This window comes from Halichoerus grypus, chromosome 12 (assembly GCF_964656455.1).
Source record: "Halichoerus grypus chromosome 12, mHalGry1.hap1.1, whole genome shotgun sequence".
NCBI lineage: Eukaryota > Metazoa > Chordata > Mammalia > Carnivora > Phocidae > Halichoerus > Halichoerus grypus.
In genome coordinates, this window is record NC_135723.1 from 92,046,696 (window position 1) to 92,060,539 (window position 13,844).

The window sequence follows — 13,844 nt, forward strand, 5'->3', positions numbered from 1 at the left end:
TTTTCCAGGGTTTATAAACAGCTTTCTTAGCTGGGGATGTCTACTAAGGGGAGAGGCCAAGGTGGGGCCCTAGAATGTGCTTTTAAGAACCAGGCTGGGAGCCTCAGAGGGCATGTCCCAGAGCCAAGTCCCAGGCACCAGAGTCAGATCTTGACCCAAACTGTGGCTCCAGTCTTGTGGTTATTGTTTTCTGCTAACTTGCTCAGAGTGGCTTATTTCTGTATGTTCGGTGATTTTTTTTTATTATATATCTCTGCACTTTGTAACTTCAGCTATGGGCATTCTTTGAGGCCTAGATTTAAAGTATGTCCCTCTAAAGAGTATTTGAGTTAGCTTTTTCCAGGCTCCTTAGGAACATTATCAACCCACGACCACGTCAAACTAAATGTTAGTTTAAGGATTTCAGGGCCTCAGAGACAGGATGAATTTCAACCACAAATGCATGTGACTGGTTACTGCTGGTGGTTAGGAACTCTCACAGAAGGTTCTCCACCATGCTATCCCACCCTGAGCTGAGATTAAAACAGAAAGGTCTTGGGGCGCCTGGCTGGCTCAGTCGGTAGAGCATGTGACTCTCAATCTCAGGGTTGTGAGTTCGAGCCCCATGTTGGGTGGGTGGAGAGATTTTTTAAAAGATAAAATCTTAAAAAGAAAAAAAAAAAAACAAAAACAGGAAATTCTCTTCTTAGTGAGGTCAGGGATATTTTTTTCATTCCCACCAATGAGGTCAATTTTGGGGGTTCCATCATTTTGTAAGAGTTTTTTAATAATTTTTTAAAAAGATTTTATTTATTTATTTGTGAGAGAGAATAGGAGCAGGGGGAGGGGTTAGGGGAGGGGCAGGCTCCCCACTGAGCAGGGAGCCCAATGAGGGACTCGATCCCAGGACCCTGGGATCATGACCTGAGCCAAACGCTTAACCGACTGAGCCACCCAGGTGCCCCAATTTTGTAAGAGTTTTTGATCTGTCCTCCCCCCATGCAGATCTGAGGGTTTCTTTCCTTCTGACGGCCTACGGCAAATTGAAATCCAGACTCTAGGCCACCAGGGATCGACATATCTCTTCAGGGCGAATGTTGCTGTCAGTGCTCACTTTCCTATTCCTCCTCCTTTGTCACCTCTGGCTATTCTGGCTCTTTTACTGTCAGCTCTGTCATGCTTTGAAAAAGTGGTTTTTTGTGTGTTTGTTAAAATCCCACCCAGCGCTTACGGTGTTTTATATTGCACATCTCTCTTTCTCTGCACATCTCATCTTTCATAATGTCAAAAACAAAAGTCCTATATATATTTTGTATAAAATAGTTTATATGTAAATACATAATATGTACATATTAATATTTAATATAAAATTATAATACATATGCTATTTAGTATTCAATTCTATATTAACTGTACATCCACAGTCCGGCTCATAAGTCAGAGGACTGCTTGTCATCTGCAGTGCACCAGGGTGTCCTGATGAAAGGACAGGCGTTCCATGAGGAGGAGGGGTTGACAGTGGTAACTTCATTTACTAAAATAGGACTCTTTCTGTGTCAGTTTCACCAGAAACCCCAAAGGCTGAGAACCAAACAATAGGCGCCAAGTCTGTCCTCGTTCTAAAGGGAGGAGGAGCTGGTCGCCTCTGAGGTGCAGGCTGAGAGATTGTGACATGGATCCTGGGGCGCACTAGCTCGATGCTGGGAAGGATGAGCTTGGCATCCGGCCCCGGCGAGGTCACAGAATGTGAGAGGATTTCTGTGGACGTAGTTGGCAGGATGCTGGATGTTTCCCCGTCTCCCCAAGCAGGAGAGGGTGGGGGCGCTTCCTCTCTGCCTCATGCCAGAGGAGGGGGCACTTCAAGAGGACCATTGGAAGAGCCTGACACATGCTGTGGAGTTTGAGGGACACGGGGACCGGTGTCTGGCTCCCTCCTAAAAACCTACAGACACACTGTCGGGCGGCTAGCTCCTTGAGAAGACAGAAGAGGAGAGAAGGCTGCGTTCGGAATGGCTTGCATGCCCAAAGCTCCTGAGTTCTGTGGGCCTCATGTGGTTCTCAAGAAAGGGAGCCAGGTTTGGTCATTTTAAGAAGGCATCCAGCTGAAGGAAATCTCTGGAGGGTTGAGATGACCTCAGTGGCAGGGAGGCTGGGGTAGGAATCCTAAGGAACTAGAGAAGGCACGACCTACAGGGGAACTTCGGGTGAGATCCCCAGGATGGACAGAGTCTTGAGAGCCCATGAGAAAGCAACCCTGGAATCTGCCCCTCCCAGAGGACACCAGCACCAGATCACCCCTCTGCCCGAGTAAGGACAGCAGGCCCAGAACTGCAGCCGCTGGGAAGAGGGAGTGTGTGAGAATTCCGAATGACGCTGACCATGACCCCCATTCTCCCTCCGATCGCCAGGCTGGGGAAGGGGAGAAGTGTGAAATTAACTGGCATTTGAAGTTGTAATAGATGACTGGAGGGGACTTGTCAGCGCCCAGGAAAAGAGACTATTTCTGAAATGAGGAGGAGGAGGAGGAGAACTCTTCAACCTGCTTGTTACTTCACAGAGACTGGAAAAGCCAGAGATTTCATCCGGGCAGAAGGAAAAACAAAGCATCCCCAGCGGGTTTGTAGGGGCACTCGCGAGAACATAAAGCCGCTTGCTAGTTAGCCCTGCAAGTCTAGCTCGTTCCACAAACCGGTTGCATTTGAGGAGCGAAGAGCAGATCGGGGAGACGGAGAGGTTGCCCGTGTCCTCCACCCCTCACCGCTCATTTTTCAGCCCACGGCTGTCTCAGCCGACAACGCGGCGAAGTTCTATTGGGTGAAGTTTGGAGTTTTAATGTTACACGAATTGGACTTTTTTAAAAACCAAAGATAAAAGGCTAATCGTCCTGCTCTCTCTTGGAATAGCTGTGTGAACCACCCACAATTTCATGCTGGCGAGGAAGAATTCAGCCAGGAGGTTCTCCAGCCGAGCCGAGAGGAATAAATTGTTGCTCTCTGCCTGCATCTAGCAAGTCAGCTTGCTTGTTACTAGTCACATTTCCTTCCGAGTATCATAATGTACTGTAGTTTATACGCTACAGGAGGTTGTCGGTTACATTAATTTGATTAAGAGTAATACCTTTATAGAAGGAACTACTACGTAATGCAAAGTAGCCAGAAAATCCTGTAAACAACCAAGAGAGGGAGCGATTATCTTGTTGCAAAGTATTTACAAGAGTTGTCAAACTTAAAAATTAATGGCTATTTTTCTTTTACAAAAGAGGCAAGTGTTTCTTAATTGCTCTCCTTTTCTGTGATGACGAGAGGCTATCAGGAGGTTAGGATGCTGCTGTGGGGTCCACAGTCTGGTCTTTGTCAGCCAGCGTTCATTCCCACAGCCGTCTGAGCTACTCTATCTCTCCGTGGTACAGGGACCGGAATTCTGGAAACGACATCTCCCAAACTCCTTTGCCTTCAAGGTTCTGGGTGCGCTTTCTTTCTGCCAGTGTATGCATGTGAGATTTTGTAGGTGGGAGGGAAAAGTGGTATTATTTGTTTCTCTGGCAGCACCTACCAAAATGGGTAGGTCACAGTAGACTTCAAGTTCTGCCCTAGGCTCTAGGTGATCTGTGAGCCCCCCACCTCGGTCCTTGGCGCAGCACTGATCAGCAGTGGGGGTTCCCTGCATTTTTCTGACCTGGGTGACAGCTCCAACCTCCTAGTAACTGCTTAGAACTGCTGAAACGTGGTGGCAACTTCCCCAAACTCCTCCAGTCCTTCTAAACGTGCCCTAAGCATCTCAATGCCCTGTTTGCTTGGAAGGCATGCAGTGGGTTCTCTTTTGCTGACTGACCCCTGAGGGTCACAGCACCTACCTAGCTGGTATTGTGAAAGAAATGAACATGCTTAATGGGTCCCTTTTAAGTTAAGAGTAATTTTTTAAAGCTACAAATGAAACATTAACTGCCCTTTTTAAAAGAAACTCATGCTATGAAGAGAGAAATTTGAAAATCGGTCTTTAGAAATATTTATCACTATGTGATTCTGTTGCCCAAAATAATGTGTTAAACCAACATTTTCAAAATACTGAAACGTACTGAATTACATTGTTTTCAATAAAATAAACAACAATCTTTCTTTACTGAGAGAAATTAGGACTTTTTTTTTTACCGTTAGTGAATAAAATAAAGATATTTTCCAAATATTGTATGTTTTGTTTTTAAAAACAGCCTTTTAATTCTATTTTGTGCATTTTTTTAACGTATGTACTACATTGATTCAGTAGTACATGAATATAGTTTAAAAATAAATGCAGGGACGCCTGGGTGGCTCAGTCGTTGGGCGTCTGCCTTCGGCTCGGGTCATGATCCCAGGGTCCTGGGATCGAGTCCCACGTCGGGCTCCTTGCTCGGTGGGGAGCCTGCTTCTCCCTCTCCCTCTGCTGCTCCCCCTGCTTGTGCGCTCTCTCTGACAAATGAATAAATAAAAATCTTAAAAAAAAAATGCAAACACTTATGGGGGAGGCATAAGATTTTTACCGCTGTGGACACACAATCAAAAAAGTTTAGAGGGGCACCTGGCTGGCTCAGTCAGTGAGCTCAAGCCCCACGTTGGGTGTAGAGTTTAAATAAGTAAATAATAAAATTACCCTCATTAAAAAATGAGAAATCACCGCTTTCGGACACACATCTATAGTATCACAACTGATGGAAACCAGTGCCTATGCATGTATATTCTCCCAGATACACCCTCTTTCATTAGTCCTGGCTCTCTCCCACCAAAAACTCCCCCAGATTCCCATGTGACTGGCCAGGTAGCCAAGTCACTGCTGTAGTTGCAGAGTTAAGACTGAACCCTCTGGGTCTGTTCCTGCAGTTTCACTGGGCATAGAAAACTTGTCCCAAAACTCCTCCTCGTCCCTCACAGAGCCTGAAGGACAGAATGGTGGCCTCATGATGGTTGGAGAATGGAGGTTGGGTCTCTCTACTTAAAAGTACGGGCACTGTCCCACCCTGACACATGCAAACACACCCAAGCTCAAGATGCTGGATCCCTCACATCAGTTGGATCTCTGCTCAAAATGTCACCAAATCATTAAGGACATCGCTGAACATATATTAAGCAGCAGGTTGCAATCCGCTGCCCCCAGCTTTACTTTTCTCCATAGCACTCACCACCGGTTGATAAATTTGATGTTTGATTTGATTACTGTCTGTCTTTCTAGAATGGAAACTTCATGAGTATAGAAGTTTTACGTATTCTGCTTGCTTTTGCTTCCCTAGCATCTGGAAGAGTGCTTGACTCATGGCAGATGCTCAATAAAAATTCACTGAGTGATCAAATAGTTGCTTTCCTAGCCACCCTTGACCAAAAACATAGGAACACGGCCCAGCCTGTAAAGTGCTCTGGGACATCATCGTTCACACATTTGCAATCCTAGGTTAATATAAGGCCAACAGAAGGGGTTTGTTTGAGAAACTGCTTTTAACTTGATTGCTAACATTTAAAAGTTAGGGCATTTCTGGGGCGCCTGGGTGGCTCAGTCGGTTAAGCGGCTGCCTTCGGCTCAGGTCATGATCCCAGGGTCCTGGGATCAAGCCCCGCATCGGGCTCCCTGCTCGGCGGAAAGCCTGCTTCTCCCTCTCCCACTCCCCCTGCTTGTGTTCCCTCTCTCGCTGTCTCTCTCTGTCAAATAAATAAATAAAATCTTAAAAAAAAAAAAAAAAGTTTGGGCATTTCTTAAAAATGCTGGATTTACAACTATTGAAAAGTCAGCGGCTCGGGCAACACTGGCAATACATTCTTACTTAGCAACATTGAGATTGAGCTGAAAAGCAGCTAGCTCCTTTGCAGCAGGTAGAGCCCACCTGGCCCGTTTACTCTTGTATTACCTGCCTGGTCTCTGCTGTAGGGTTTTGAGTTTGTAGCCTTGCAACAAGGAACCTAAAGATTTTCTAAAGCTGCAAAATTGAGAAATTTGGCTAAATTGTCACCCACGAACTTTTTCAGACTGATTTGCTGTTTTGTTGTTGCAGAGTAATTCCAGAATTGCGTGGAATTATTCCCAAACAATAGCCATCTTATCATCTTTAATGATTCTTTGCATAAACTGGGTTTAGCTGAGCAATTCTCTGCTCCGTCTGACGTTGGCAGAGACTGTGGTCTTCTGGAAGTGCCGCCGGATTGGGACATTCAAGATGGTTTACTCCCAAGGCTGGCAACTGGTGCTGTCAGCGGAGAGCTCACGTGGGGGCTAGCTCAGTACTCCTCCATAGGCCTTGGGGATTTCACAGCATGGTAGCTCGGTAAGACGCAGGAAGTGAAAGTTGCCAGTTTTAAGGCCTGGTCTTCTATGGATGGCCTAGAATGTCACTTCTGCTATATTCTATCGGTCAAAGCTAGTCACAAGGCCAGCTCAGATTCAAGAGGGGGAGGGGCGGGTGGGATGGGAAATGAGCTTCAGCTCTTGATGTAAGTAGCAACGTACGTATACAAAGAGAAGACTGTTGGAAGGCCATCTTTGGAGGCTAGTGGCTACATACAGCTAACATTTCATGATTATTTACTCTTTCTTAGTGTGAGAATGGCTTAGAGCAGAACAAGAGAGTCTCTTGGCCATTCAGTAAAAAGGAATTCAGAATTACTTATTACTCCATACCACAACATACCAAGTTATCAAAGACCCATTTCCAATAAATTCTCCTACTTCCTCAGAGCTGGCTTAAATTTGCTACATCTTAGAAAGCTGGTTAAACAAATTTATATTGTTAAACAACAAAAATTCAGCTAAATTTGAAAGATCTAATGGGCTTTATTAATCAAGGCATGAATCAGGTAGCATCCCATCCAGCGAGTATAGGGGAGCTCCAAAGGGCTACAGAAAAGGAAAGGCTTTTTAAAGGTAGAAATCGTTGAAAAAAGGAAATTATTAGCTAAGAATCCATTGTTTCAAGCAATGCCGCCTTCCTGAGGGGAACGGAAGGAAAAACGGAAGGAGTCTATCAATTTCCTAGTGCTGACCAGGAAATTTCCCTAGTGACTGGTTATAGGTTCCACTTCTAGGGGGTTCTAACTGCAGTCAGGTTAGGTGTTAATTCTTGGTTTACTGACTTGGGGTCTTAACCTAAGTGAGGCCATTTTCAGCCTGTGGTTTTCTCGTTAACAATATTAAGAAGAGAATAACTGATAACATTCTCCCCAACCACTACTGTAGATGTGTCTTTTAAAATCAGATACTTGTGAATTAGAGGTTGATCAGTATTTTATGAATGTCACAGGGAGAGATTAATTCATTCACATTAAGTCATTCTAGTCTGGTTTCCTCTAATGTCAATTCTGGAAGTGTCAGGATTCCAGCCAGACTATGAACCGTTACCCTGAAGTTGGCCACAGCTAGAGCTGGGGGACCCTGACAGGGACCCAGGAGGAAGGAGCTGCTAAAAGTGGGAATTCAGGGGCGCCTGGCTGGCTCAGTCGGTTGAGTATCTGCCTTAGGCTCGGGTCATGACCTCAGGGTCCTGGGATTGAGTCCCCGATGGGGCTCCCCGCTCAGCAGGGAGCCTGCTTCTCCCTCTTCCTCTGCCCCTTCCCTCCACGATCTCTCGCAAATGAATGAATACAATCTTTGAAAAGGAAAAAAAAGTGGGACTTCAGGAGTCTGAGCAGTTGCATCCTGGCTCATGGGGAAGATGGTGGAGTGGAGACACAGGTAACCTACTTGTAAAAGGTAAGATTAACATGTAATCTAGAGGACCTCGAGGAGCTCAGAGGTGAAATGAATCATTTTAACTTTACCATATTGCCCACAGAGGCCTAGGGCAGTGTCTGACCTAGACTTCCCGAGGAAACTGGAAGCCCAAAAGGTAAATAGCAATATTAACACAAGGTTAAACCTCAGGCGGAGGGAATTAACAGAGTGGAGAAGACATGAGAGAAGCTGGGACACCTGGAGCAGAGGGTGCGCGGAAACAAGGAGAGATACAGGCAAGGGTCCCGTAGTCTCAGGGGCAAGGGGGAGCCACTGCGAGATTTTAAACGAGGAGTTAAGGTCGCTGATACTCAGAAGTGACTTATCCAAGTTGCACAATTAGGAAGAGAACCAGAAAAAGAGCTTCTAATTATTTCTAATTAACTAATTCCTAGTGAATTTATAAATTCCCGCTGTCCCACGTTTATCTCCGACCCGGCAATTCCGAACATAACGTACACGCCCCTAACTCGCCAATGGCTCTGCGGAAATGGCCTCAGCGCTCCAACCGGAAACAGAAAATGACCGATGAGGACGCCACCTAACGGCGGGCAGGAGGCAAGCTAAATCCGGAAAGCCGCTACACCGGAAGGGGCCGGCTGTTTCCGGTAAAAATCCGACACCTCAGAAGCTCAGAGGGCGAGTCTCCGAGATTCGGCCAGTGTACCCAGCGCCCTCCGCTCGGCGACATCGCATGCCCACCTTTGCGCAGGCGCGGAGACTACCGGGCAGGCAAACGCGTACGCAAAACCGTGCGCGCGCCCGTTCTCCGTCCGGCGCATCGGTGCTGTTTCGAGGGTAAAGACTTTGGAGCAGGAACGCGGACTCTTGTTCTCTGAACTACAACTCCCAGCATGCCTCACCCCTCATATTGGTACTAGATGTGGTTTCTCAGGATAGGTTAAAAGGGGATCTAAGTGACGATGACGTACCAAAGAGGAAAAAAAATTGAATACGTTGCTGGAGCGCCTCGCTCACAGAAGCCCCAGTGGCCTAATGGATAAGGCATTGGCCTCCTAAGCCAGGGATTGTGGGTTCGAGTCCCATCTGGGGTGATTAGCTTTTTGCATTGAAAATGACTTTGCCGTTCTTAAAGAACTACACCGAAATATGCTAACTTAATTTTACTTTTTTTTAAAAAATGGGAAGGATATGTGTGGTTTTCCTAGGTGATGGGCTACAGTTTGAGAGAATAAGAATACACCATTTCCTTCTTCCGAGTCGTACACTGCCGTCAGATTTCTGGGAAGTCAGTACTTTGAATTCTGCTATCCCCTCTAGATACCAAAACATATCTTTAGTGTTCTGTTTCAAATCAACACCTACTCCCGCCAGGCGCACTTATTCTCGAGACTCAGCGGTCAGCTAATGACGTTTTAAATGACGCAGTCAGCAAAGAACCTCTCCCTTAGCCCAGCCTTTCTCAGACTTTCTCGAGGACCTGGTGAGTCAGTTACACTCGGCTTTCGTTTGCTTCTCTCTTAACTCCTTAGGGTGCCTCTCGGTGTTTGATTAGTAAGGCTCCGCAGAGATGGGAAGTGAGATATTCCACTGTTCTGCGTTCGATGGGGGGACGTAGCAGTCTGGGTCCGATCGTACCATTTAGCGGCTGGGCTCGGGGGGAGGGGCGTAGGGCGCCATTGGGCACCACGCTCCGAGGACGGGAAAATGGCGGCCCTAGGGTCCCCGGCGCGCACTTTACGAGGCCTTCTACGGGAATTGCGCTACATGAACGAGGCCATGGGCCGACCCTATCGTGACACCGCGGCCTATCGGTACCTCGTGAAGGCTTTCCGTGCACATCGGGTACGGAAGCCCGAGTCCGGTGCTGCAGCGTCCCTTCCACGGGGAGGGGGAGGGGGTGGGACCTGGGCAGGAGTAGGGAGCGTTGGGCCTCAGCGCCTGCATTTCTGTAACCGACCCTCCTGCCCAGCCCTGGTTCTGGCCAAACAAATCCAGGCCCTAGGCCCTGGTCTGTGGCTCAAGCCCAGGAACTAAGGAGCAGGACAGCAAAGTTGCCCTGGGATGGAGTCGTCCCGAGGATTTCATTGGCTGGTCTTTTGCAGGTGCGGAGGAGAAAGATCAGAGTGAAATCGAGGAGATGGGGGAAAGTAAGAGATATACTTGATGGAGAGTGTAGAGTTACTATCTACAGCATCTGTCCGCCATTCTCTTCGCCCTTCCTCTAGTAGTTACTCTGAAAACCAATTTTTGAGGCAGAAAAGGGAACTGTAATGAGGAATATTAAGAACTTGGCAGGAACTGTGTTTTACTTTTACTTATGTTGTATCTCATACCCCACTTAAGGAAATGGTGCCTTGTAGAGCTGAACTAGAAACCTGTAATGAGATTGTGCTGTCACAACATTAACGTGATATCTGACCAGATACATTTTTTCCTTATGTAGCAGATAAATTTGAACATATGGGAGGCCATCCTTGGGAAATTCTTATGCGAAATCCACACTCCATATTCCCCTTAGGCAAGAGCAGGTAGAAGCGGTTTTATTTTTCAAGTGGGGCAACTGAGGCTCAGGGACACTGACCTGTGCGAGTACTTGTATAGGAACAACTGGAACCTCAGTTCCCAGATAGGGGTCTTCCATTTAATTGTTGCCTTTGGAGTTACGGATCGGGCTTCGAAGGAATTTGAAAGCAATCTCTGAAATACACGTTGGAGAGTCACTTTGGGCTGTAGGGTAGGAAGCTTACTGTCTTTTGAGCAATGTGGGAAAAAGAACCAGCATCTTGTTGAATCTTTGAGCCATGGAAGTTGGAGTGTAATATTTTAGAACTAAAATTCAAAAAAAAATTTTTTTAAGATTTTATTTATTTGACAGAGAGAGACCCACAGCGAGAGAGGGAACGAACACAAGCAGGGGGAGTGGGAGAGGGAGAAGCAGGCTTCCCGCGGAGCAGAGAGCCCGATGTGGGGCTCGATCCCAGGACCCTGGGATCGTGACCTGAGCCGAAGGCAGACGCTTAACGACTGAGCCACCCAGGCGCCCCTAAAATTCAAAATTTTTAAATTTATGTATTTTATTGAGTAAACTCTATGCCCAACATGGGGCTGAAATTCAAAAATTTTCTTTTTTCTTAAGATTTATTTATTAGAGAGAGAGTGGGCAAGGGGCAGAGGAAGAGGGAGAGGGCAAGAATCTCAATGGACTCCATGCTAAATGTGGAGCCGCCACCAGGCTTGATCCTAGGACCCCGAGATCATGACCTGAGGTGAAAAACCAAGAGTCTAATGCCTAATGGACTGAGCCACCCAGTCGCCTCCAAAATTCAAAAAATTTTAAAAGGCCAAAATGTTAGGGACTTTTAGGAACTTGGCTAAAATTATGGATAAGATGCACCTGAGTCCTGTCTTTTAGGAAGCTTGCAGTCCAACTGAGGAGCCATACAGCAAAGCACTTAGAATAAGTGCTAAGAGAATAAACAATAGGTGATCCTCGTATAAAGAAGTAGTGGGATTTCAGGAGGAAAGTCAAGGGTCAGCCGTGGGGCAGAGAGAGAGGGAGAAGCAGACACCCCCCCACCCCCACCCCGAGCAGGCAGCCCAATGCAGGACTTGATCCCAGGATCCTGGGATTATGACCTGAGCTGAAGCAGATGCTTAACTGACTGAGCCACCCAGGCACCTTCATTCTAAGATTTTTAAGGTGACAGGATTATAGTTGTACCTTATGGAGGCAATATTATTGCCCTTGAGAGAGGCTTGGTAATGGCTCTCAAATTCCTTGGAAATACATTTGAAATTCATGCTACAAATTCCAGAAACACCATTCTGTAGAATGCATATGAGGCTATGGGGAAGGCTTTCTGTTTCTGCTGGCGCAGAGCTAACTCAGTAACCATCTATGCCCATTTTCTTTATCTTTTTAAGATTTTATTTTTTGACAGAGACAGTGAGAGAGGGAACACAAGCAGGAGGAGTGGGAGAGGGAGAAGCAGGCTTCCCACTGAGCGGGGAGCCCGATGCGGGGCTCGGTCCCAGGACCCTGGGATCATGACCTGAGCCGTAGGCAGATGCTCAACGACTGAGCCACCCAGGTGCCCCTCTTTATTTTTTCTTAAACTGAAGGGGTTCATTTAGGGAGGAACCTCTGCTTTCTCCTTAGAGAAAATACAGTTTTCTTTTACCCTTTTTTTTTTAAGATTTATTTATTTGAGAGAAAGAGACACGGCACGAGCAGGAGGGGCAGAGGGAGAGGAAGAGATCTCAAGCCGACTCCGCACAGAGTGGCACTCTATCCCAGGACCCTGAGATCATGACCTGAGCTGAAACCAAGAGTTGGATACTTAACCGACTGAGCCACCTAGGCGCCCTGAGTTTTCTTTTTCATTTGATCTCTTTTGGTCTCTAGTTATTCATTTACTGTGTATATTGTTGACCCTTCTCTCCTGACTCATGATTCAGGCTCAGCTGAATCAAGATCCATATTCTCCTGTCCTACACTAAAGTAGAATTCCTGTTTCAAATCCTATCAATTGGGCTTATATAATAGACATGGATATTACCATTTGTTGTTTGACATTGGTGTTGGTTGCTCATAAATTTTTAATTATAAAAAGTTAAATGATTAAAGCAGATGAATTCTTTTTTTTTTTTTTAAGATTTTATTTATTTGACAGAGAGAGACACAGCGAGAGAGGGAACACAAGCAGGGAGAGTGGGAGAGGGAGAAGCAGGCTTCCCGCTGAGCAGGGAGCCCGATGCGGGGCTCGATCCAAGGACCCTGGGATCATGACCTGAGCTGAAGGCAGACGCTTAACGACTGAGCCACCCAGGTGCCCCAAGCAGATGAATTCTTTTTTTGAGCAGTTTGAGTGCCATTTTTACTATGTGATCTGCACATCTTTGTGTGTGTGTGATCTTCAGATCTTAAACCACACTTTCTAGTTTTCAGATTCTAACCCTACATATTGAAATAAAGAAAGGTGAAAGAAAGGGGTTTGCATAGGCCCTGGTGCCCAGAGATTAATCTGGAGTTAGATATACACAGGGCTCCTTAAGTCACTTGAAGCATGCACACATCTCGGTTTCACCTTTTCTGCTCTCTGCTCACAACCTCAGAACACAAAACTAGTCAAGTAAAGGACAGTGTACTAAATCTGGAAATTATGATGAAGAGAAAACAAGGTTTGGAGTCATTGGGGACTTCTGAATGGATATAGTTTCCAGCTACTTATAGTCATCAGACTCTGGATTTTTCAGATGGATAAGTACATTGAAAGCAAGTATAATTAAGTAATATTAATATATGCATATTACTTTTATATATAAAACCTTCATTTTGTTACTGTTGAGGACAAAGCTATTATTTTTCAGACAAAATGGTTTTACTTTTCATTGAAAGACATATACAACATTAACCAAAGTCAGAAATATAAAAAGCAGACTTTCATTTGTTTGAAGGGGAGAAAGTTCTAGATTTTATTCCTTAGGCGACATTAATGATTATAGTTCCTCATCTCTGTCAGTAACCAACCACTAAAGCCTCTCTGGGCTTTGGTTTCCTCATTTGTAAAACATTTGCAAGACAAGGGAGTTGAAATGACTTTTTTTTTTGGGATTAAAATCTGAGGACACTCAATGAAACTCTTCAGGGATACTCCTTGTGCAATTCCTCTTCAATTAATTGGAGGTCAGCTTTCCCAATCACCACCAACTACAGGGTGCCTCTACGTATGTAATTAGTATATACATATACATATTTATATTTCCTCTGTACAGTTTACTTTCATTCTAGAGAATGCTTATGAAATCTGTGTGGCCCTGTAGCTTAGCTGGGCTGCTAATAAAGTATGTGCCCTTGCTGTTTTCTAGGTTACCAGTGAGAAGCTGTGCAGAGCCCAACATGAGCTTCATTTCCAAGCTGCCACCTATCTCTGCCTCCTACGCAGCATTCGAGAACACGTGGCCCTTCATCAGGAATTTCATGGCAAGGGTGAGCGCTCAGTGGAGGAGTCTGCTGGCTTAGTGGGTCTCAAGTTACCCCAGCAGCCTGGAGGGAAGGGCTGGGAGCCATGAGAATGGAGAGAGTCCTTGGATGCTGCCGTCATACAAGAATTTCATCATCTTTCAATATGTATTTATCATTAAACTTTTATTTAAGTTTAGGGTTTTTCTCTAAT

The 13,844-nt window shown here is 45.8% G+C and overlaps 1 protein-coding gene, 1 long non-coding RNA gene and 2 other non-coding genes across 4 annotated transcripts; 3 read left to right on the forward strand and 1 right to left on the reverse strand.

Moving 5' to 3' along the window:
• The first annotated feature begins 541 nt into the window (after positions 1 to 541).
• Positions 542 to 614, forward strand: TRNAE-CUC (transfer RNA glutamic acid (anticodon CUC)). The gene has a single exon. It is a non-coding gene; the product is annotated as a tRNA-Glu (tRNA).
• A 3,554-nt stretch (positions 615 to 4,168) lies between these two features.
• LOC144379605 (uncharacterized) lies at positions 4,169 to 8,640 on the reverse strand. Its single transcript, XR_013442894.1, has 2 exons — positions 8,407 to 8,640; positions 4,169 to 4,424 (listed from the first exon to the last, which is right to left on the reverse strand). It is a non-coding gene; the product is annotated as an uncharacterized LOC144379605 (long non-coding RNA).
• A 46-nt stretch (positions 8,641 to 8,686) lies between these two features.
• Positions 8,687 to 8,759, forward strand: TRNAR-CCU (transfer RNA arginine (anticodon CCU)). The gene has a single exon. It is a non-coding gene; the product is annotated as a tRNA-Arg (tRNA).
• Positions 8,760 to 9,308: 549 nt separating this feature from the next.
• Positions 9,309 to 13,829, forward strand: FMC1 (formation of mitochondrial complex V assembly factor 1). The gene is made up of 2 exons (XM_036111465.2): positions 9,309 to 9,510; positions 13,537 to 13,829. Exons 1-2 carry the CDS (start codon positions 9,373 to 9,375, stop codon positions 13,738 to 13,740), a joined length of 342 nt encoding a protein of 113 aa, XP_035967358.1. The 5' UTR covers positions 9,309 to 9,372; the 3' UTR covers positions 13,741 to 13,829.
• The last annotated feature ends 15 nt before the right edge of the window (positions 13,830 to 13,844 follow it).